This window comes from Calliphora vicina, chromosome 3 (assembly GCF_958450345.1).
Source record: "Calliphora vicina chromosome 3, idCalVici1.1, whole genome shotgun sequence".
Taxonomy (NCBI): domain Eukaryota; kingdom Metazoa; phylum Arthropoda; class Insecta; order Diptera; family Calliphoridae; genus Calliphora; species Calliphora vicina.
Genome location: NC_088782.1, coordinates 92461335 through 92486882, shown reverse-complemented (window position 1 = coordinate 92486882; position 25548 = coordinate 92461335). Strand labels below are relative to the sequence as shown.

At 26.5% G+C, this 25548-nt stretch overlaps 1 protein-coding gene across 8 annotated transcripts in view; it reads left to right on the top strand.

Moving 5' to 3' along the window:
- Positions 1 to 21208, top strand: part of mub (poly(rC)-binding protein mub) — a 189472-nt gene extending 168264 nt beyond the window's left edge. For 5 of the 8 annotated variants that reach the window (XM_065504821.1, XM_065504823.1, XM_065504824.1 and 2 more), the window contains one exon: positions 3362 to 5523. In XM_065504821.1, coding sequence (XP_065360893.1) covers positions 3362 to 3929 — 568 coding nt within the window. In that variant the 3' untranslated portion in view covers positions 3930 to 5523. Of the gene's footprint in view, positions 1 to 3361; positions 5524 to 20377 lie in introns of those variants that run through there. The other 3 variants (XM_065504826.1, XM_065504828.1, XM_065504827.1) reach the window with 1 other exon arrangement.
- The last annotated feature ends 4340 nt before the right edge of the window (positions 21209 to 25548 follow it).

Below are 25548 nucleotides of genomic sequence, written 5' to 3'. Positions count from 1 at the left end.
CATCACCAAACTTCTAATGAATGGTAATTGGAGATAAAACGACGTTTTAATCCTTAGTAATTCCTATTTTTATACATACATAACTATATTTAATCCATTTAGAAGAGAAAAATCCTTTTTTGTTAACTTATTTTTGAATGCAAATAGATAAAAAATTTATACGAGCTTTTCTCTCTAATCATATTTAATTGAATTTGTTTTTAAATATTAAATTTGTATGTCATTAAAGTTTAAATTTTTAATTTTTATCAACAAGAACTTTTTTTATCTATTTAATAATGTTAATGTTAAAGCGAATTATTATGTGCAATGCCTTTTTATTGAACTACCACACCATTTATAATTGAAATTGAAAACATTATACATGATATTGAGGAAATTTAGAACATATATGACAATTACATACATAGGTAACTGAGAGCCAAAATCTTCTGCCGTCGTTCTATGTATTTATTCTATGATTGGGAATTTTCCAAATTAAATTATTGATGGTTGAAGTTAAAATTGGAAAATTTCAAATAAAATTGTGAATATCAGTTTGAAATTTAGAAAATTACAATTAAAATTGATAATTATGAAAATTCAAATTTAAATTGAGAATTTCAATGAAAAATTGAGAAAAATCTAAATGTATTTTATAATTTATACTTAAAATTTAACAAGTAAGAGCGTTATATACCCATAATCAGTATGTAGTTTTGTTCTTCTATGGGGACTTGAATCAGTTATGGTCCGAACTATACTGAATTTAATAAAGTGATTAATTTCTTAAAACTTTAAATGACTTATGTCGAATATATTGGAAAAATACTTTTTGACAATAAAATATTTTTCCAATATAGGGGTTATATAAGATTTACCGGTCAATTATGGACCAATCCTCACAAAAGTTGTTAGAACTTATTTAGGTTCAGAACATTTTTAGGTTCCAATTATTAATGTTCAAGTCATATTCTGAGAAGGACCTTTTATGAGCACTAGTTACATAGTATATACTCCTTGGTTCTACGACCAACATTTCACAAAATCAATATATCCCCCATCTTTTTTGATGGTGGATATAAGAATTTTCAATTGAAATTGTGGATCAATGTGAAATTAAGAAAAATCCAAATAAAACTGAGAATTTTAATTTTAAATTGTAAAAATTACAATTGGTATTTATAAAATTTTTAATTGAAATTTAGAAATGATTAATTTAAATAATTTTTATTTTACTCTGCATACATAAATATTACACATTAAAGAGATTTGAAAAAAAACACAATTCTACTGACCAATAATCACAACTTGCAAATCCAGAGAGATTTGGAATCCACTGTTGCAAGCACATAGAATCAGTTAGGATAAATGATTTCCCAACTCTTCCCATATATCAAAAGTTCATTTAAAGAAATTTATTTTAAATGTTTATTTCTCTATTTCATTTGGAGTTTTCTTAATTTCCAATTTTATATTATAATTCTCAATTGTATTTGTATTGTAATTTTCTCAATTTAAAATGTTAATTTAGAATTTTCTCAATTACAATTGGAATTTTTCTAATTTAAAATTATATTCTCAATTTCATTTAAATTTTTTTCAATATCAATTTGGAATTCTCAAATTCATTTGGAATTTTCTCAATTTCATTGAAACTTTGAAATGCACTATGAAAATATGTTGTACCAAAATGTTTGCCAAATGTATGATGATAATGTTCACTTTCAGTTAATACGTTTTGAAAATATGCTTTATTTGTGTTTAACTGTATAAGTTATTTGAAAAACTCGAAACTCGAAATATTAATATTAAACTGTGTCGTAGGGATGCAATACAAATTCGCAAAAAGTTTAATATCGGGACATTATATTATTCAGCAATTTCTAAAAACAATGGCCCATAATCAATTAATATTATATTTAGGATATTTTCAATAATTGCAAAATCTCTACCAATATCTTGTCACTTAAACATTTTTAACTTTTTGCCGAACTTTTTTACTTGGCGAAGAACTCAGATGTTCTTGTTAAATGAGTTAATAACAGCTTCAGCCAGTTTTTTATTTAGAGTCGGAAGTATACTTTAACTTGTCTATGATATACCTGAAGTCCACTCTTAAGTAAAGTCGAGTTTAATTCTTTATTTCTGACTATGATTATGGGGTCAATGTTTTTAATAAACTTTGTAAAAAAACAATAAACTTTTTTTTTATTCCAAAGTGTCTTATGTTTTTAAATCAAAATTTTAAATTTATTAAAAAAAATTGGATTTGTTTAGTTAAAACACTATTTATTTTAAATCTGAAAATATTGTACCTAAAATGATCTGCATTTGATAAATCTTTTTGATTGCTTGCCAGCAGCAAACAACCACCTGAACTTTCAGACTTTAGGCAAATGATCTACATAAGTATCTCGGAAACCATTAAAATTTAATTTTTTATTTAATGTTATATAAAAAAATACGAAAACGGCATTGTACTACAAATATTTTTTTGGAATTCCTTTTTAAAAACCAAGTTTATTAGTTATTGACAAAGTTCATTGTAAACCAGTAAAGTGTTTGTTTTCAGAAATAAAACATATCAGAATTACATAAGATATTTAAGATAATGATTTAATTTTAATTAATAAATATTTGGCAGAGAATTTCATAGTTTTATTTATTTTAAATACACTTAAGTGTTCTGATTAAAACATGTTTAATACATATATATCTGTAATATTTTGTTAGGATATTGTACACAAATCAAATTTTATATATTCCAAAGTCGTATTAATTTGAGCATTGTTCAAATCATGTATGCAGCTACATAAACATTTTCAAATTTTATAACTATTTCGAAAATGATATCGATAAAGAATATTATGATGGCTTTCAGACATTGGGTGGGGAATGACAGACCACTTTTATTTATTTAAATTATATTAAATCAATGAAGAGCCGCATTTGTCAACTACATAATTGCGTCATATAATAAATTTTATTTTATTTGCATTCAAAATAAGTTTTACTTACAACAAACATTATTTTCTATTGCAAAAAGAACGCTTTTGCAATAATTTCAAATAATATCTATACAAAATCCCTAAATATCCACCAAAAATCCCTCCTTAACCTTTTGAGAGAAACGTAAAATTAATAAATACAAGAACATTAATATCAAATTAATTTGATATACAAATGTAATTCAAAATGTATGAAATGAAAACCTCAACTCAATTCCACAAAATCATTGTCAGTGATATATAATAAAAAAAAAAATTAAAATTAACCATCACTACAAATTAAACCTTATCATCACCATAAAAACAAAAAAAAAGAACAATATCCTATTTTCCTTTTCTCTTTCTCTCTCTCTATTTATCCCTTTTTACAGCGTCGAATTGCAGAAGGCAAATCTCCAAGAGGCAAATAGTGCAACAACTGTTAATGGTACCACTGCCGCAACAAACGGAGGGCAAATCAATAGTAGCAACAGCAACACTAATCCAACAAACACAAATAATATAAACACAACAACATCCACATTAAGTAACAATATTTCAAATAGCAATAACACTGACACAACAACATCATCCCCAATAAACACAACAAGTGTTTTAAACTCAAACAACAACACATCATCCACAACATCATCATCAACATCAAACACCACACCAACACCACTAACAAATCCTTTAGCAGCCGCTGCCAGCTCATTAGCTTCAGCCTTGCCACTGGCACAATTACTGGCCAAACCAGGAGCACTCAATGCTCTTACAAGTCTTACCGCCCTGGGTAGTCTGTCCGATTTATTGGGAGGTCTAGCCACACTGGGTGGTCCACCAGTTCAAACCACTGGTGTACATCGCACCAAAACTTTTGCTTCATCACGTTTTCGAAATCATAATTCGGATGGGAGCGCCGAACCCGAAAAAACTCGAAACAAATTCAATCCCTATTGAAACAACAACCTAGAAGACTACGATGTGTGCTGAGTATTACAATAAAATTAATTGGGGTTTCTTATTTATATTAAAAGAAAAAAAAAACAAAAACAAAAATATGCATAATGCAACCAAAATTTTTAGAAGCTTTAGATTTTTACAAAAAAAAAAAAATATATTTGATTCGTCGTATATGTAGTTTGTAGAACGATCTTTTAGGAATAAGTCTTGCTGACTTAAATTTTACTTCTATTTTTTTAGTGTAGAATTGTATTTACACACTCTACTTATTTTATCAATAATGACAAAAAGAAACTTCCTCATCCCCTTAACACTCTCTTTATCTTACATAGATTTCCCGATTTCTCTCTCTCCTTCCCTCCTCTCTCTCTCTTATATATATATAATTCATACTTTATTTTGTTATTTTTTTGTTTTTCTAAAATATACTCTAAGTCTAAATTAAACCAAATTTTAACATTCGAAATTAAGATTTATTTTTTTTAATAATATGACAAACAAAAATTGTAATTATTTTATTACCACAACTGAAATGATTAGTTAAAGCCAAACATTTTAAATGATTTGTAGTCAAATGACACCATAGAAAAGATAAAATGAATAGTTTCTATTGAAGGTACCCAGACAGAAAAGGACAATCGTCGTTGCGATTTTGACCAACATGACATCTCCCTACTCTTGTTTACAATATAGCCACAATACCGAAAATAGAAATTTTCAATATTCTATTTACAAGTTTACAAATTTAATATTTTTAAAATATAAAATTGTAAAAAATATGTAAAAAATTAAATTTTTGTCAATAAGTTTTGAAAATGTGCGGTTAATATAAGAAATATGGTTAAAAATTTACAGCATGGCAATATAATATGATAAAAAACAATTTTTAAATGATAAATTTCATAAACTCTAGTGTACTGTGTTTGCTTTTCTTGTATTGGTATTTTCAAATTTAGAGTTGTATTTCTATTGTGGTGCTACATAATTCCCGGAAGAGCCTAATTTTTTGTTTATAGACTTGTAGTTTGAGAAAAGTCGTAATTTATGCATGGGTACCAGCAAAAGCTTACAGAAACGTAGATATAATGCTGCACCTTAATCGGATCTGAGGTATTACTATTGCATTCAAGACAGCATTATTTTTGCATATCGAATAAGGAAATTCATTTTAGTTCGATATATTGTGCTCTCGCGATAGAATTATTAGCGAATTATTAATATTTAAAATGTTTGACTTTAACTACTCATTCCTTTAAATAAGCTTTAAATCTCTTAATCAACAGATTAAATTATATTAATGACATACATATAAAATATCTAAATATCACTGCTCTTATAAACTTGCATGAATGCATACTATACATACGACAACATATTGATATCAATTACATACTTTAAACAAAATACCCATACCATATATACATAAATACATAATACATATTTATGATATTAAACATATTTATAGATACATACATCCATACGTAGACATAAATACATTTATTTATATTTAAATCTTTAAAGATTTTGTTATGATAATATTACAAAAGGTTATGTTTCATAAATAAAATGTTGTTATTAACAACCTCTAATATGTATTCATTTTGTTAATTCAAGTGACAAATCTAATTAGCAACACTCATCACACACGAATTTACAATATTCCACGATATATAAAAGCTGAAAACTAATGATTATTCAGTCTATTGGTTTAAATAAAAATAAAGGCACTACTCAAATATTAGGTAACAGTGATATTGATATTAGGGCTCTATTGCTATATATAGGCAGTTGTGTTTTAAATGATAGAAGGTCCTTTCAAAACCGAATTCTCTTTACAAATTTTAGTTGTAACAAATAACAAAAATTATTATTACGAATTTAATACGTCAGAAAATTGTTTCGAACTAAAATATTTATTTTAGAACCACATCAGATTATTTACTGTCAACTATCATCTGATTCTTTAATATTATATAATAGCAGTATCAATAAATTTTAACTGTTTTCACAGTTTACTGCGTTTGACCCTTTGCTTGCAGGCCAGTCGGCATCTAGCGAACTACAAACGAGTACCAATGTGTATTTTGAACGTATTGCCATTTTCCTTGGACTTCGAGCTGTCAAGTTTGCTTCTCGAAATCTTCGCTCTCAGTCATATCGCTAACTTCTAAATTTAATTCTGGTTCCAAACTAGCGTATTCATGATCGAATGAGCTATCGTATCATAAAATGATTTCGATATTGAAATTATAATAAAATATACTAAATTTCGTTCTCTATATAGAATGTCATAATTTCATATAAGAAAATTACGATAAATTTTACTCTGTATCGAATGCTGTAATTCGGTCGCTGTTTTTATTTGCCCGGCAGATTTAAATGGATTACATTTGGCGATTTCAACGACATTTCGCTGAAGTGCAGTTTTCCGGTTACAGTCCCTCTTTATATTCAATAGCCTTTGATATACATTTGAATATCTGGATAAGATTTTCCCTCTTTTCTGAACTTTAAAATTAATTTTTGTTAAGCTATGGTGCAATGTTTGGCCCGACCCACAAAATTTAACATTAAATGATATCTAATAGATATACAATAATAACACTGTGTGTAATTTTTTAAGTCATGGAAGTACGTGATAAAAGACCAAAAACAAAGACCAAAAACAAAAACCCGTGTCTCCCAGTTGTGCTTAAAGTCATGCTTCTTTTTTATGAGCCCCCAAAGATTTGCTTCCTCGGTGTAATTTTTGCAAAAAAGTGATAATTTTCTCAGGCTCATATCTTGGCAACAGTTCTGATTTTTGATTTACTCTCTGAGGCAAAGTTGTTGCCCTCTTTGTCATACATAAATATGTGTCAGTTATTTTTGAAGTTATCATACTTCTTCCAAAAATATTACCCTACAAACATTGACTTGTCAGATTATTAAAATAAAAAAATTCTAATTTAAAAATTGTTAAAAACATTTTACGCCGTTTAAAAAAATTACTAGTGGTACTGCTATTTTCGAGTTCACAACTGTACATACATATTTCGATTTTTAATTTTGTGCATTTTCCAACTTTTGACTATATAAACCAGTTATTTGTATCTCATATCGTATGGCGACAAAAGATTCACAATTAAAACAACATACAGCCTAAAAACAAAAGAAATGTTAAGGTTAATTTTTCGATTTTATTTAAAAATAGAATTTTTTGTATTTTCCGCACCATAAGAAATATTAAAAACAGATCTTTTAAATAATTGCAAATATTTTTTAATGAAGTTAAATAACAAAAATAAATTTCAAAGAAATTAAAAAAAAACAAAAAGCTTATTTTATAATAATAAAACAATTAAGTAATGTGATGATGCAAAATCGATTTCAAAACGACAAAAGTTGTGATGTGTTTGCTTGAATAGTTTTGTCATATTAAGTTCCCTCAAAGAGACGATCAAATAAACCCGTCAATCTGTGCATATGTGTGAGTGTCGTATGCTTGAAGCTTTAAAGGAGACGTACAAATAAATATGTCAATCACCATTTGTATTTGGACGCACTTTTCCATTATTACCAAAAATCTCGGAGAAACTTTTTTTTCATCCGTGCACAGCAAACACAAAGAAAATGTCAATCACGACAGGCGACGATCAAATAATCTGTCGTCAAATAAAATATCCATACTTTTTGATTTTCATCAATCATTGCCGGCTACAAGTAGCCGAAAAAGAACTACTGCACGCACAAAACTATATGATTGATGTGTTTATTTGATCGTCTCCAGGGCACTTTAGTTTCAAATTCGAATTTGTTTCAAAGGGAATTTATCGAACATAAATTTTCACATTAACTACGATAAACAAATGGAGAGTTGCTTATTTTGTTGTTTTTTGCTATAAAATTGATACGGAATGAAACAAAAATTGAATATGAAATCAATCGAAATTCATCACACCTAAAACGTTTTTGAGATTGATTTCAGTTTTGAAAGCGATCGTTTTTCATCACATGCCTGAATATTTTAAATTCCGTTTGAAATGTGTATAAAATTATAATTTTGTCTTTCGGTTTTTATGGTTTAGCTGATGTTTTGAGTAAAATGCCTTGAATATTTAAAGTGATATTATTATTCTTTAAATAACTTTGATCCAAGTAGTTGCTTTTCAATTGACTTTCGGTTTCGGTTTTGTCATTCTAAAAAAAAACGGTTTTATATTAAATTTGTATTCAATATGAAAATACATTATTTACTATAAAATCTATCAGGATATATGGACTTATTGTAAGAATTTTCTTTATGACTTCAGATTACTTCACCTTTAAAGATTTCTGAAGTTATAGTAAATAATGTATTTTTTCGTTTGTACGTCTACCAACAATACTGCATTTGACATCAATTTAAGTATTATCTAATGAATTTTCAGACGTCAATATTGGTCAAAAACATAATCTAATCAAACATTTAATTATGATTATAAAAAACCTATAATTTATTGATATACGATATACATTTAGTATATCTTTTAAACAATGCTAAATATCATATTTATAAATAGAAAAGGATTATAAGGATTGAAAGAGAATCGCGCTTTTAGCAAACAAAAACAAATCTATCACATTTGCTATTCTAACAAAAAAAAAAATATTCATGTCTGAAAATATCTTTATAAAATATTTCTTAATGAATGCCAAAAATGTTAGCAATTTCGAATACAGATACATACATGTATTTCGATTTTATTATTTAAATAGGACCCTGAAAAATTAATCATTACGTGTAGTGAAGAACTTTAAGCTAAGAGACTGAAAATGTGGAACATTTAGTGTATTTGCTATTCAAATTGAGTCAGTTAAAATAAATTTAATTTGATTAAAAATAAAACTATTCTATTAGTGAAATAATTTTCAGAAAAACTTTGTTAAAAAGTTTTTAATTTTATTTTTTTAATTTGTTTAAAACTTTTTGCAGCTTTGTTATTACTTTATGTGTTATAAGAAAAAGCAATCAATGTATGTTTAGATAAAACTTTAAATTATTATAAATATGCCAAAAAATTATGAAGGAAAAAAAGTAGAGAAAAGCAAATTAATGGACAAACATTATCTATGTAGAAGACCATGACTAGTGTTTTATATACCCAACATATAAGAAGTACATACAAACGTACAATATAAAATATTTTAATTAACTACATATAGAAAACTTATACAAAGTATAACAAAACAAAAATTAAAACATAATTCGGAGACGAAATTACAATAAAGGATTTAAATTAAATTCAAATTAAAACATTACCATAAATCAATGTATTTTCATTACATAGCCCCATTTAACATGCATAATACATATATACACACATAAACATACATACATACATAAATACATACTATTCATGCATATTTTCATCATTAATACATTAAATCATAAATATTATAGTGCACTTGTGAAATTTTATTGTATTGATTAGATAAAAACACAAAACAAACTTAAAGCATCATTATTCGAAATACATATACATAACTATAACATAATCTAACATAACAACATATACAACAATGTTCACTTAATTAAAAAAAAAATTAAATTTTGTAGACTAATAATTAAGATTAAAACAAAATTGTTTAATACAAATCAAACTTCTTAAAGAAGTTCAAATTCCAGTTATTTAAAAATTTAATAAGGACCAATTCGCTCATAATTAAAAATTTAATAATTAATTAATAACAATTATAATTAAATTTAAATATAAATATAAACTAATTAAAAATACTTGACAATTTATAGATTTGATATTTAAACGGACTTTTTGTAAGCTGACAACATATTTGTCGAATATACTTGGATTTTTATAAGAAACAACAAAAAACAAAAATGAAAAATAAAACTTTTTGCCAACTAATTGAAAACTTTTGCAAAGTTTTTGTATTGCAAAATTTAAAAGATATTTAAATATGTATTTATTTTAAAATTTAACATTTTCGGCATCTAAATTTATTTAAGACAACAAGGACTACAAGTCTTTCAACCTTTCTTGTTTTACAAAACATTTTTTGTATTTATTTATATTGTAACTATTTTTTATTATTACTATTATTATTTGTTGAAGTTTTTTTTATAATTTTCATTATATTTTCGTAAAGTTAAGTCATTGGTATACAAATTAAACTTAAAATTAATGTATTATTTTCATTTCATTCAAGTCTAACATATTGTCTAGTTTAAAATGTAACACATTTTATATATATTTTGGATTTTGTAATAAACAAAAAGTATTTGACCAGTAACAAGATAAACAATTTAAAATACCACAAAAAATGAATATGAATGTTTTTCTATCATTATTAATAATATTATTAGGTATACATACAATACATTTACAAAAAAAGAAAAGAAAACAAAACAAAAAACAAATTATTATTATTATTAATATTACGCTAGACAGCCTTAGAAATTTGTATTACACAATAATAGAAATGATCATTGTAATCACATTTCATAAACGTTTAACATAAAACATAAATTAAATTAACAGAAACAATAATCAACAAAAAAGAATTATGTATTTTAGAATATATGTAGTTTAAAAATAAATAATAAAAAGAAAAACCAACAACAACAACAAAATATATAATGGTGTTTATTATTTAAAAAAACAACAATTTCTATACATAGATAGATATACATATAAATAAGTATATAGAATATATATATTTATTTAATTTTTTTTATGTATATATCATTATTTAAATTTCTTTCTCTAATAGAGCAATTTAGAAAAAAAAACAATGAACTCTATAATAAACCAAACCCAAATACGTCCTTGTTTATCCTTAACTACATAAACCTTTGTTTTTGCCAGAGTGTCAACATCCAAACCACAATATTTTAATCACCATATGCTTCCTCCAAAGATTCATCAGAATTTGGTAAGAATTTTTATAACATTCATTACTTTTGTTGGAATTAAAATATTAAATAAAAAGCATAAAAGCAATAGTATTTAAATGTAAAATATTCGTCCTTGTTTTCGTAAACCGAATTATTTTTAATACCAGCAGCACATACATATTTGCGTTATGAATATTACACATATTTTGTAACAGATTTGAAAGTTTTTAATTTTTTCAGGCCGAAACGGTATTAATAATATTTGGTCAAAAAATCATTATTCGGCCTAATCCGAAACGAATCGAAATTTTTTAAGTTGCAGCATTAGTGTGCACAAAATTACTACATTAACGAACGCAGCCAATTTTTTTATTTTTTTTTTTTTGAGGGAACAATTTGTTCACAATGCTTAGACATTTTAGAATAAAAATTACGTTTTTGTATTCTATTATGTTTCTTCTTTAAAATTCCATAATCCGATTTTCGGCCTAATAAAAAACCTTAAAAATAAAAGTAAATTTTTTTACTTTTTCTGATAATGATTTTTTATATGCCGTAGTGAAAATTTTTTCCTCATGGAAAAAGCTATCGAAAAATCGATGGCACAATATCGAAAATTTTGTCCTTACAAATCGGCCCACCCTAATGTCTATAATTCCTGCAGAACAGTCGGCATTTAGTTACAGTAGGATCTATAAGTATGATATAACGAAATCGCTAACTGGCTAACAACAGCCTCTCGAATTATGTAACGTAACAGCCTCTCCGATGATATTGAAAAAACTGGCACAGTTCGTAGTTTATGATTTTTCGAACGCTAAACTTTTATCATGCTGCTAAACTTTTTTGAATCACGTCGATACATTTTACCTTAATTATTTTTGTATAATAATCTATCAGCCCAATCTATATATATAAAAATGAAATGGTCCATGTATGTAATGGCATCACGTGAGAACGGCTGGAGCGATTTGTAACTAAAAAAAATTCAGAAATTCCGGGTAAAACTCGGAATTTTTTTTTATTTTGAGTCCATTCAACTGTAATATAAAAGCTTCCTAAAGTATGCAGTACAAATTTAGATATTTTATTTGCGAATAAATTTGCAAATAAAATATGTATGTGGTTTGGAGAAACTTGAAGAACTAACATTAGTAAATAGCTACCGGGCGAAGCCGGGGCGGTCAACTAGTTATGAATAAAAAAGTCAATGGGAATTATTTCCCATTGAATAGGAAAAATGAGAATAGGGAAAAAAACTCCCGGGAAATTTTTATTCATAATTGGGCTCTATGTATATACAAATTATGTAAAAAATGTATAGTAATTCATAAAATGAAAACGGTTGGGCCGATCTCTGTAAAATTGTTTGTCAGAAGAAAATTTTGGAAAATCCCTCAGGAAAATTGGAAAAATCGAAAATCGTGTTTTTGTATGAAATTTTTAAATTATTAATTATTATTCCTTAAGTCCCGGTCCACACTGTGAAACATTTGCTGCAAATGTCAGTTTTTGACATTTCTGTACAGTACGAATACGAACGAATAAATGTGGATGACATACTCAACAAAAACTTCATGTACATGAAACAAAGTTCCCTTTTTCATTCCTCTTTCCCCTTTCATCGACAAACTCAAATGTTGTGCAGCAAATGTTTCACAGTGTGGACCGGGACTAATGGCTTTCCAAATCAAACAATAGAAAGTTCTTAGTGTAAATCATAGAAAATTGCGAAATGCGAAATGTTGTATTATTACTCTAAAGTTTGTCTGAAGGCTTAAAATTAGGGCGGGGCGAAGTTCGCCGGGTCCGCTAGTTAAATATAAAAATGTTTCAGCTGGAAATATTGAATTACTTCATTAGGAAAATGTTAATGATTTCTTGCGAGTTTTAATATTCTGATAGGAAAAGTGATCTGGTGGATAAATACTAGACCAGGATACTTGATTGAGCATCCGACTGTAAATGCCAAAGATATAACGATAAATTTAAAAAGGAACTCTACGTATGTATGTACATTAGGGTGACAGCCGATTATTACACTACGTCTAAAAGATATGTGCTGACAATTGGAGTCAAATCGTACAACGATTTCGGGACGCGCATCGAGGTCAAAGGTCAGATATATGCAAAATTTTACTATTTATATGAAATAAATTTGCGAAACTCCTTAAAATTCTGCATTATTTATTTTACATTATTATTTTTTTGCCTTTTATGTTTTCGAACAGAAGTAAAAGCTCGAAAAAATAAAAATCGGGAAATAACTTTTATTTCTGGCAAAAAAAAAAATTATATTTATTTTAGAAATAAAAATGTTATGCTTGACCTTGTTCTTCGATATGTGTTTATGCTTGATTTTTTTCTTTAAATATTAAAAAATAACTTATTTTCGGTCCCTGAAATGAATATTTCCAACGGATGGGAAAGTAAATACATAGTTCAAGTTATACTCAAAATTTATTTTTTTTTAATTTATTGGTACTCACCATTGCCCTGATTTAGTCCTTCAAAATTGGTAAGAAATATTTTAAAACAGTTATTAATATTATATAGCTTGGCAAAAATAAAGACCGATGAAGTCCGTTTAATGACTATGTTTATCTCTTAGGGCAACATATATAGAATATGTCCCTACAAAAATCTCATCACACCTCAACCTTTTATTTTATTATCAATTATATAGGAAACGATTTTGTAAAAAATTGTCTACTTATTCCAAATTTTTACAGTTGAAAAATATTTTTTTAGTTTTGAAGTTACTCTAACTCGAAAAATACGTAATATAGAGCTTTTTAAACATAATATGTAATACCAAATAACTTTTTCAAAGCCAAACTTACTAAATATACCATAATTTTTTTGGTTTTTGTAATACAGTGTACTCGCGATAATATGAACATATTAAAATCAGGCCAGTTCACTTTTGCAAGATTGTTCATATTTGCGAATGGCATCTAAGTCCCATCAACACCCAGGGAAGTTCAAAAATTATTAGGCACTTGAATTCGAATTTAGTCTCTATCCTGTTGATTTAGATTTCAACTCTGTGTAGATAGATAAAATACGTTAAAAAAAAAATAAGCTGTTCATATTTTGAAAAGCTTTTAAAAATGCACAGCTTAGTTCACTAAGTTCATATTTTAGAGTACCCTATGGAAGTAAAAAGTGTTCATATTTTGAAGTGTACTGTAAAATCAATCACCCCTATCGGCAATAACATGTGAAATTTTGTTCCCATGAAATATTCATTTCCCTCGAAGGGAACATTGCTATCGGGAATATCACGATGAACTTTACATTCACAATAGTTGATTTTGTTCGTAACAGCTGTTTATTGTTTACAAAATTCCATCTAAAAATTTCACAACAAGGGTAATTTTTTCACGTGAACAAAGTTGATGAACGAAAAAAGGAAAAGGGAATATATTACATGTGAAATATTGATTCGCGATAAGGGTGAATATTTTCATAACGATAATATAACAGTGAATATTGTATCCAAACATATTCTATAGATCATTTTTTATATCTGATATAATCAAGGAAATATTTAAGATTAAAATAGAATACTTTTTGTGTACGAGTTTGGCTTTGAACCACTATATGTTTTTACAAAAATAACTTGATACAGTCAATTCTACCAGTGGTGGGCACTCATAGCCACTAGAGCCCGAACAAAATCTGTAATTCACCTGTAAACAATACGAGTGTCAATGAAGTTCAATAACATCAAAATAGAGAAAAAATTACAATAAATATCTGGTCAAATTACAACAGAAACAAAAAATTACAACAGAAAGAAAATAACATAACATGTTATTATACTTATCATTTCTACTTTCCATCTGACAGTTTTCAACGAATTTATTCCGTTTTTATGTAAAATGATATAATCGATATTCATTGCTTTAATTAAAACGGTTTTTGGACAATTTTAGAGTCCTACCGAAACTAATTTGTTAAGACCAAAACCATACTTAATCGGCCTAATCCAAAACCTAATTAATCTAATTAATGTTTCAGAATACTTATTATATTTTTGTTTGATTTTTCGTAATGCCTTTTTTACTTTTTTTTTAAGTTTAAATTTAGTAACATTGGTTCACATTTGTATATTTTAACGGCTCTGAAAGGTTTCTCTCATTAAAGGTGGTTAACCTTGACACCTGAAAGGTCCTCCTCTCTAATTCTTACATACTTACATTGTTTTAGTTAGTTTAGTTTTTCTCGATTTTCGGATATCCCAAGATCTGAAATTGTTCTCTGTCATCTAAAAACGAAATTCTAAAAACTTTAAGAAAAATCGGACTACATTTATTTCGACTTTTTATTTTAATATTCGAGTTTTCGGTCATAAGTTGAGAAAAATCTAATCAACTAAAAAAAAAATGTGAAACCTCTAAACGTTATCCGATTTTGCTACAATTTTCTACATTTGATTGAGCACCCTAATGTACATCCGATTGCCAACTTATCAAAATTATGTATTATGGAGATGATGAATATTTACTTTTTTAATTTATTTTTATTAATACAATAAATAGTAGCGTAGGACCAAAAAATATTTGAACTTATTTGGAATCAAAAATTTTAGATTGATTTAAGATACCATTTCTAAAAACAATTGATCCAGCAACCTTCTTTTGAGAGATGGTTCAAGCAAAAATAAAATATTTTTGTTTTAATTCGGACTATCCTAATTAACATTTTTATCATTACGCGCATTAAACAAAATTTAAACAAACAAATTGAATGCCAGTGACTAGTAAACACTCACTAAATTTTCCCTGCGGGAATTTTCACACAAAAAACTTAGCAGGTCGTGAAACAATTTCATATATACGGATATCATAAAAATAATTGGAAATTTTATAAAAATTAATTTTTCTTAAATTACATACACATGAACTACATATGTATTTTAATAGCAATAGTTATGAGTAGGTGGCGGATTTTCATGCATTTATTATTGGAAAATAAGTTTGTGCAGAAACATAAAATAATTAACTATGCATCGTTCAATGTCCAAAAATTTAAATAGTTAAAGTTTTAAAATTATCATTTGAGAAAACGGTGAATTTATTAATTCTAATATCTTGAGATTAATAGTTGTTTAACGCCGCAATCTTTAAGCTTCCGTCATCAAAATGTTGATCGAATAAAAAGTATAAATCGAAAATAGTTGCAAAACTTCAATAAAGTTTGGTAAAAAATCCTACTGTATATGAGGAAAATCAAAAAATTTACAGAATCGCTGAAACTGAATTCAGATGGCTTGTATTTCTTCTGTGACACGAAATGCACAAATCAATGACACATGTCAGTGGATCATAGAAAAAAGCTGTCATTCCGAAATTATGATAATTTAATGGTTAAACATTTAAAAATAAGCTCTATAACTCTAAAGAGTTTTTTTCATTAATTTTATATATTTATTGGGTGTACTTAAAAATGCGCAATGTTTTCAAATTTGTAGCATTTATTTTGAAACATTTGTACAATATATGTAAATTTATTCAAAGTTTTGGCCATTGTTAGCTATGAACTTTTCTTATTTTTCTGTCAACATATGGATCCGAGCAAAAAGAACTGCTCATTTTTTTAAGGCCAAGAACGAATCAAGCCAAGCTTATCCCAGAGAGTGCATTTTGCATCGATCGAAAAAAATTGTAGTCAGACGGGGCATGGTATGGACTATAAGGCGGGTGAGTCATAACTTCCCAACCATTTCATTCTAAATACTTTTTAACAGGTATTGAGGCCGAGGGTTGTCATGATGGAATATTACGGTTTCATGACTGGCCGCATATTCTTGTAATTTTTCGGCCAACATTTCAACAGCTCACAATATATATTACCCTTTTGCTCTCAGCAAATACAGAGCATTACCTAAGCACCATGGTTATTGGGTTTTGGTGTCGATTCGGCTGGTTGGCCGGGCTTCAAATACGACCTCCTACGATTCGGTTTCAAAATTGATTTTTTTATAGCGTTCAAGCATCATTTCAGTATCGAAATCACCAGTTCTGAACTGCAAAACCACACGATCTCGCAGATGTTGACACCGATGGAACACATTCACCATAAGCTTTGGTGAACAATTCGTTGGTACAAAATTCGAAGCAAAAAAAACTTTGTTGTTTACACTATAATGTTCAATAACTAAGTGAGAATAAATGTCACATATATACCCTTCAAAATGACATATATGTTATCTATTGTACTATTCGGCTGTGATGAATATTATATACCCACCATAAGATTCATTATAGCCGATATTAACAATATTGTTTACTAATATTTTAAGTCTGGAGTTTACATTAGAATGATATCATTAACATGACTTTTTCTAATTATTAAATGACAAATTTTGTAACAAATACTAGTTTTTAAATCATCAATTTAAAAACTAGTATTTGGGTAAAATGTTATTTGTATCCAGGAGGTAGTATTCAGTACTATTAAATTCGAATTATGGACTGAGATCGAAAAATTTTGAACATACAGTTTTGAATTTTTTTTTTATTTGATTGAAATTATTGTTACAATTTACAAAAAAAATATATTTTTAATCACTAATGACACTAACATTATTCGAAACCCCATCCATTGTGGTTTTTATAGTGCTTTATGTCACTTTGTTCGAACAGGTTTTGGACACCTTTTTTGTGCTCTTCAATTCTCTTTTAACAAGAGTCCAATATCTCTCCACTGGCCTCAGCTCCAGGCAGTTTGGAGTAATTACCCCTCTCGGTACAAATAGCACATTATTGTTCATGTACCACTCAAGACCTTTCTTAGCATATTGACAGATGCCAAATCATGCCAAAAATAAGTGGACACATTAAGTAGTCTCATGAATGGAAACATCCTCTTTTGTAAACATTCCTTGATGTAAATTTCGGTATTTATAGAGCCCTTTCTAACAAATGTTTGGCCTTTTTGCCGCAACCGCATATTGCTTGCCATACCAAGAACTTTTTGGGAAATTTTGTCTGCTTTTGGGTCCTAACCTTTTCTTGAACATTCCCTTGAGCATCTGCAACATAAAAACATTGGCTCAGAAGCTGCGAAAAGTTATCCATACGTACATTTCGTCATCTATTATACAGCATGTATATTTTTTGTATAAAATGTTACTTCAATTTCCGTGCTCTGTCTTTGGCCTCTAAATTTTTAGCAGAGTTCCTGTCAGGAACTTTTTGAGCCTTGTATGCTTTTAAACCTGCATTGGCCTTATCTTTTCGTACCAAATAGTCCGAGTACTGACCTAACAGGACTGCTTTCCTACCGGAGGTGTTGGGAGCTTTTTTGAAAATGCTTTCTATTTTTTGACTTTAGAAACATCACCATTCCTTTTACCTGAACCAGGTTTTATATCAACGGACAAGTTCTCCCGGTACTGTATAATAACATTGGAAACAGTTTGATAGCAGACCTTTGATTGTTTGGCCAGCTTTTTGTAGGACCAAGTTGGGTTTTGTTTAAAATATTTAATAATTTTAGTAGGCACTTCTTTTAAACAGATTAACAACAAATTAACATAATTGACATTAATAACTGACATGCTTACAAAGGTAACTTGATCAAAAAAAATCAAATAATACTTGGGTTAAAAGTTTAAATGAAAATCGTGTGTTAAGAATTTTACGATCTCAGTCCTCAGTAATGTGAAATATTTAAGAATAGTTCATAAGCATAAGAACATAAACAAATCTTGTATTTTAAATTTGTTGACAAAATTTAGAACATTATTTTTGGAAACATAAATCGCGTATTTTTTAAGTAACGTAAAGGAAATTCGTCATATAATTCGTGCTAATAAATGAAATTAAAAATTTATTTACATATATAAATAAAAATATGTAAATAAAAAAAAAATTTTTGGAAATATATTTTTTCTAGAAGATTTAAACTCAAATATTATAAAAATACCAAAAAATCCATTTGTAAAAAAATTTGAAAAATTTGTTCCCCTATTGTGACTGCTCAATATAATTAAATATGTAACAAATATTTTAACACTCGCTGATAGTTCCTAGAGAGTTGAATGAACTGGTATCATTTTAATTTCAATTAAAGCTGTATTTTCATAAAATTTTTTAAATTAATTTTATACTTTAAACCAACAAAAAAATTATTAACGAAAATAGTTTTAACAGGCTTATATATTGGAGAATACAACTAATGTATTTAAATTTCTGTAAATAGTTTTATAACTAATTGACCAATTAGTTATAAGTGACAGTTAAGCTGAGGAATATTTCCATTTTGATAGAAAATATAAGTCAACCTCGATATGTAACATTCAAAATGATACGATATTTTTAAATAAAATATTATCAGTAGTCTATTATTGAAACAATAATGTACAGGAATATGCATTTTAAAATAGGCTTGCTTAAACGTTATTGTTTAAATTTATTATCCATTTTTCTTCAGAAAGTGGTTTTTGGTGATATACTCATAAAATGGAAGTCCCTACTGTTTATATAAGACTAAAGGTAGGGTCACACATGGCAAATATTTGCTCAAAAAAGCGTAACCACTTTTTTTAGTACAAATTTGTTTGACGTATTTACTCTTACAAGTGTTTTGTAAGATCAAACAGCATCAAATAAAATAAAACTAAATTTTTTGTTTTGAATCATCCTAAGTAAAATAAGTTTTTGAAATAAATGATAGAATTCAAATGAATTAGTGTGGTTACGTCTATTTCGTCAAGTATTTGTCATGTGTGACCCTACCTTAAGTTTATAAAAATCTGAGAACTAATTACAAAGATATGCAGGACAAATGGCTTTTTTGAGATATCCTTTGTTCAAGGTTGAATATTCTTTGTTCAAAAGAAAATGAGTTTTAGTAAAATATATTAAAACTACGGTATTATTACAATTAATATGAGGTCAACATTGTACAAATTGGATAAGCGCTTAAAAATTTATATCGTTACTTAAAACGCAAAATGCCCTAACTAACAAACAATTTAAAACCTAATTTTTACAAATTTCGATTTACTTTGAATTTACAAAATAATTTGTTTTGAAATTTTTGTTAGTTAGGGCGTTTTATGTAACGATATATAGTTTAAACTGAACAACTTTACATTATTCTTATAAAAAAAACTTTAACATTGAACCTCGATAGAATCTAAACCATAGCAAATTTAATTGCAAGCAACTTAAAATTTCGTATTACCACTGAGATCCAAGGTTGCCAACTATTCAGCTCAGAAAATGGCTAGATTTAGAATTAAAAATTGCTAGAAATGACTAAAAACCAATATAACTGAATACAAATTCATAAATATTGTATTTTTATTTAGTGATATCTACTTTACTAGTACATATATAAAATATTACATTTCTTAGCAGATTAAAAAATTGTAATATCAATAAAAATTGGTTCCTTTTTGATAGGAACTTATAAACCAAATCGAATCCATTAAATAAATGCAAAATTTTAAAATTGAAATAGAAATCAATTGATTATGAACCTTTTTCAAATCTCATTTCATTTAGTTATATATTAAAAAAAAAATAACAGTTTTTTTTTATTTCCTTTTCAGAATATCCATGGAAACAGCTGGACTGCCAATACCCGGTTATCATTACATTGCCCCAAATACGATTGTTAAGACACCCATACATTAAAAACTCCACACACACATACATACAACCGAGAACACACACACATACACAAATTTAATTTGCGAAATGAAAACAAAGTTTTAATTGAATGCAGTCAAAAACACATACACACACGTTAAGAAAAATTAATAAAATAAAGTATAAAAAATAACAGAAATAAATTAAATGGAACAGTAAAAGCAATATTAAAATAATTTTTAAATTTTAACGGCATAAGACAGACAAGTTAAAGTTTAATATAAAAAGCTAATAAAACAAACAAAAATTAACAAAATAATAATATAAAAAGAGAATGGAAAAAAAATCAAGAGAACAGACACAAAACATTTAAATGCATCATTTATAGGGGTAACTACTACATAAATACATACATACATACAAACACACATACATAAATACATACATACAAAGTTATGTTTCTTTCATTTTTAATTTATTTTTAATGCTTTTTCTTAAATACATACATTACATACATATTATTAATATTTTAATTTAATTTATAATAAAACTTTAGTTACAAAACAAAAAACGTTTTTCATGGCACTGAGAACATTTTTGCCATTATGAATGCAAAAATCAACTCGGCCAAAACCGTAAGAGAAAACAGCAATTAATTTGTAAGTGTAGTCAAAGCAAAAACAAAACAAAAACAAAAAATATATCAGCTTAAATTTAACAAATGCAATAAATGTTTTAGAATTTTAACAAAATAAAAAAAGTAAAAACAACATAAATAATAATAATAATTATTATTAAAAAAATTAATAAATAAAAACAAAAAATAATATCACCCACACCTTAAATAAAATAAAAGAAAAATACAATAAAGAAACAAACAAATTAAATTAAAAACAAATAAAATATAAAATACATCTGAATGGAATGTGTGCATTAAAAACGTTTTGTTTAAAACTCAAATTTAAACAAAAAAATAAAACCATAAAACATTATTAACTTAAATGAAATATACACACATACATACTTCAAACATACATATAAAAAAAACTAATTTATTTTTTATGTATTTGAAAAGTTTTAAACAAAAAACAAAACGCCTTAATATAAATTAATTATTTATCCAAATACAGTTAAGGGCAGCAAAAAATTATAAGAGTTGAAGAGAATTTTTTGAATCTTTGATTTTAAAATTTCCATAAAATTATTTTTCCAAAAAACTGGATAGTTTTATTATAAAGAATTTCAAAAAAACTTGTGCAAAATTCATCATAATCTTTGTTAACATTTAAATTTTGCAATCATTAAATGTCATTGTTTTATTTATGTTTAACTGCAAATTGTATCCCTCAACTGTATTTGTATAAAAACATATGATAAACAAATAAATAAATATATAAATAAAATAATATAATTTATTTTTATTTTATATAATTAAAATATAATTTTGATTTATATTTATATAATATATTAACATTTATTTTTTAATTGTCAAGAGTGTTTTCTAGTATAAGTCTGTGTTAACAAAATTTTTTTTATTTTCTTTTATTTAATTTTAATTGTTGGCATTTTTATAGGCAAATATTAGAAACAAAATCTTTAAATGAATTATGTTTTCTTATAGTTAAATTGTTTATATGTAATCAAAACAAAAAACAAACTAAATTGTTAAACCAAAGTCTGATTTAAAACAAAATTTTTATATAATTAAACAAAAAAATAATAAATTGTTATGGAAACACTCTGTTTTTACTTTAATTTAATCTAATCTATTTTTAATGTCATCTTACACTTGTTTCATACACTTTTCAAATTGATCAACTTAAACAAACGAATTTTTGTTTATTTTTAATTTAATATTTAATTATTTCTTTTTTTTATTATTTTAATTCAGCAAATATATTCATAGACAAATAAACAATATTCATACAATATACACCCACAAACATACACAAAACACACATGCATCATTACATACATATTAAATATTTAAAGAAAAATTTATTAACAGAAATAAATAAAATAAAACAAAACACACAAAAAAATAACAAAAAATATATTTAAAATTAAAAAAAAATATAATTATATATATAAAATAAAAAGAAAAGCCCAAAGAGCTTATGCGAAGATAAAAGACTTTCTTATTACTATACATATTAGAGTGACAGCCGATTTTTTTTTTTTAGATTTCAAAGAGTGCCGGGTGGAATATTGTGACACTAGGCCTAAATGTTAAGTGCTGAAAATTTGAGCCAAATCGGGCAACGATTTCTGGACGCGCATCGAGGTCAAAGTTCAGATATATGCAAAATTGTACTTTTAATATGGAATAAATAGGTGAAACTCGTTAGCTTTCTGCATTGTTTTCTAGAAATATGTAGATTTATTTATATTAATGAATATTACATTAAAAAAAAAGTTTTGGAAATTAACCCTGTATCTCCTTTGGTTCAAAATGACCCAAAAACTGTATTATCGCCAAAATTAGAGAAAAATGAAAATTTTTCAGTTTTTGAAAAAAATTTGCTACTAAATAAATACTTTTGCAATTAAATGCAAAAGAATCGAAATATGTACATAATTATCGTTGTAATGAGATATAAATGACAAAATTTGATTAAAAAATGTTAAAGTTATTACAAATTCGCCAGACCATTACCGTGTTTCAGACCACTTGAACAAAAAATTTAGATATTTCGAGAAAAATTAAAATAAAAGCTCATTTTTACTTAAAATATGTCCATATTTACTTGTATATGAGTTTTTGTCTTCGTAGGATACCGTTAACCTATTCGCAGGTATGGCCAAAAAAAATAATTTTTTTTAACGGCTGTTTCAAAACTCTATTTTCAAATTTTTAAAAATTTTGTTAAACAAATTTCAGATTTTTTCGATCATCACATTGGGGTTTATTGACATTAAAATAGGGAATAAAAATATGAAAAAATTATGTCAATACCTCTTACAGTTTTTCCGTACCTGCGATTTAAATTTTGCGTTTTTCAAGAAAAACAAATTTTTTGTCCATATTTAGGCGAATGAGTCCAATTTCCTTACTGTTATAAATTTTAAGTAAAACCTATTCATAATATTATAGTCCTTGTAATTTTAAATATGTTCTGAAAGTTTTACTAAAATCGGAAAACGATAACCTTTGAATCGTGAAGGTCAAAGGCCAAATTTTTCAATATTTGGAATTTCTAATGAAAAGATAGCGAAATGTTATATATTTTTGGGCCGATTTTCATGAAACTTGAGGAAAATATATATTGGGGTCTAGCATTTACAACAACAGTGCAAAAATTAATTTTAACCTTTAAGAGGACTTGGGGTCAAAATGGTTGTGTTTTTCTTGATTTTAAAAGTTGAGAATAATTTGGACCCCAAGTGCTGCTAAGGGTTAATTTCCATTTTTGTGCTGTTATTTTAAATTCTGGACTTTATGTTATATTTTCCTCAAGTTTCATGAAAATCGGCCCAAAAATATGTAACATTTCGCTATCTTTTCATTAGAAATTCCAAATATTAAAAAATTTGACTTTTGACCTTCACGATTCAAAGGTTATCATTTTCCGATTTTAGTGAAACTTTCAGAACATATTTCAAATTACAAGGACTATAATATTGTGAATAGGTTTTACTTAAAATTTATAACAGTAAGGAAATTGGACTCATTCGCCTAAATATGGACAAAAAATTTGTTTTTCTTGAAAAACGCAAAATTTAAATCGCAGGTACGGAAAAACTGTAAGAGGTATTGACATAATTTTTTCATATTTTTATTCCCTATTTTAATGTCAATAAACCCCAATGTGATGATCGAAAAAATCTGAAATTTGTTTAACAAAATTTTTAAAAATTTGAAAATAGAGTTTTGAAACAGCCGTTAAAAAAAATTATTTTTTTTGGCCATACCTGCGAATAGGTTAACGGTATCCTACGAAGACAAAAACTCATATACAAGTAAATATGGACATATTTTAAGTAAAAATGAGCTTTTATTTTAATTTTTCTCGAAATATCTAAATTTTGTTTCTAAATTTTTTGTTCAAGTGGTCTGAAACACGGTAATGGTTTGGCGAATTTGTAATAACTTTAACATTTTTTAATCAAATTTTGTCATTTATATCTCATTACAACGATAATTACGTACATATTTCGATTCTTTTGCATTCAATTGCAAAAGTATTTATTTAGTAGCAATTTTTTTTCAAAAACTGAAAAATTTGCATTTTTCTCTAATTTTGGCGATAATACTGTTTTTGGGTCATTTTGAACCAAAGGAGATACAGGGTTAATTTCCAAAACTTTTTTTTAATGTAATATTCATTAATATAAATAAATCTACATATTTCTAGAAAACAATGCAGAAAGTTAACGAGTTTCACCTATTTATTCCATATTAACAGTAAAATTTTGCATATATCTGAACTTTGACCTCGATGCGCGTCCAGAAATCGTTGCCCGATTTGGCTCAAATTTTCAGCACTTAACATTTAGGCCTAGTGTCACAATATTCCACCCGGCACTCTTCAAAATTTTAACAAAAATTTTTTTCCATACAACTGATTGTCACTCTAATACATATACATAAATAACAAAAACAAATACATAATAATAATGAAAAAATACATCAAAATTAACAAGAAAAATAAATAAAAATCTACATACATGCATACAATACATAATTAAATAAATAAATATCTACAATCTAATGTTATTAATAATTATTATTTAAAACAAACAAACAAATAAATACATACTACAAATCAAATAAAATTACATAAACACATCAAACTCATCCACTTATACGCAAGCAAACAAACATTTATCATGGGATATTTAAAAAAAAATATTGAAAACATTTAAAAATTATAGACATATACACAGTAGAATTGAATGTATGATTTATATTTATTTATTGATTGATTGATTTAATATTATCCACAAACACTTTTGTGATTGTAACTTTCTGAAAATCTGTAAGTTAACCAAACATTTTAGTTATTCTAAAATTATAACAAAAATAATGGAATATTTCAGTAATATTGGAAGCTCTTACTAATTTTTGGGATACACAAAAACTCTAGAAGCACTCCCAATTGTACTGAAATATTATATGATTTTTGTTCGA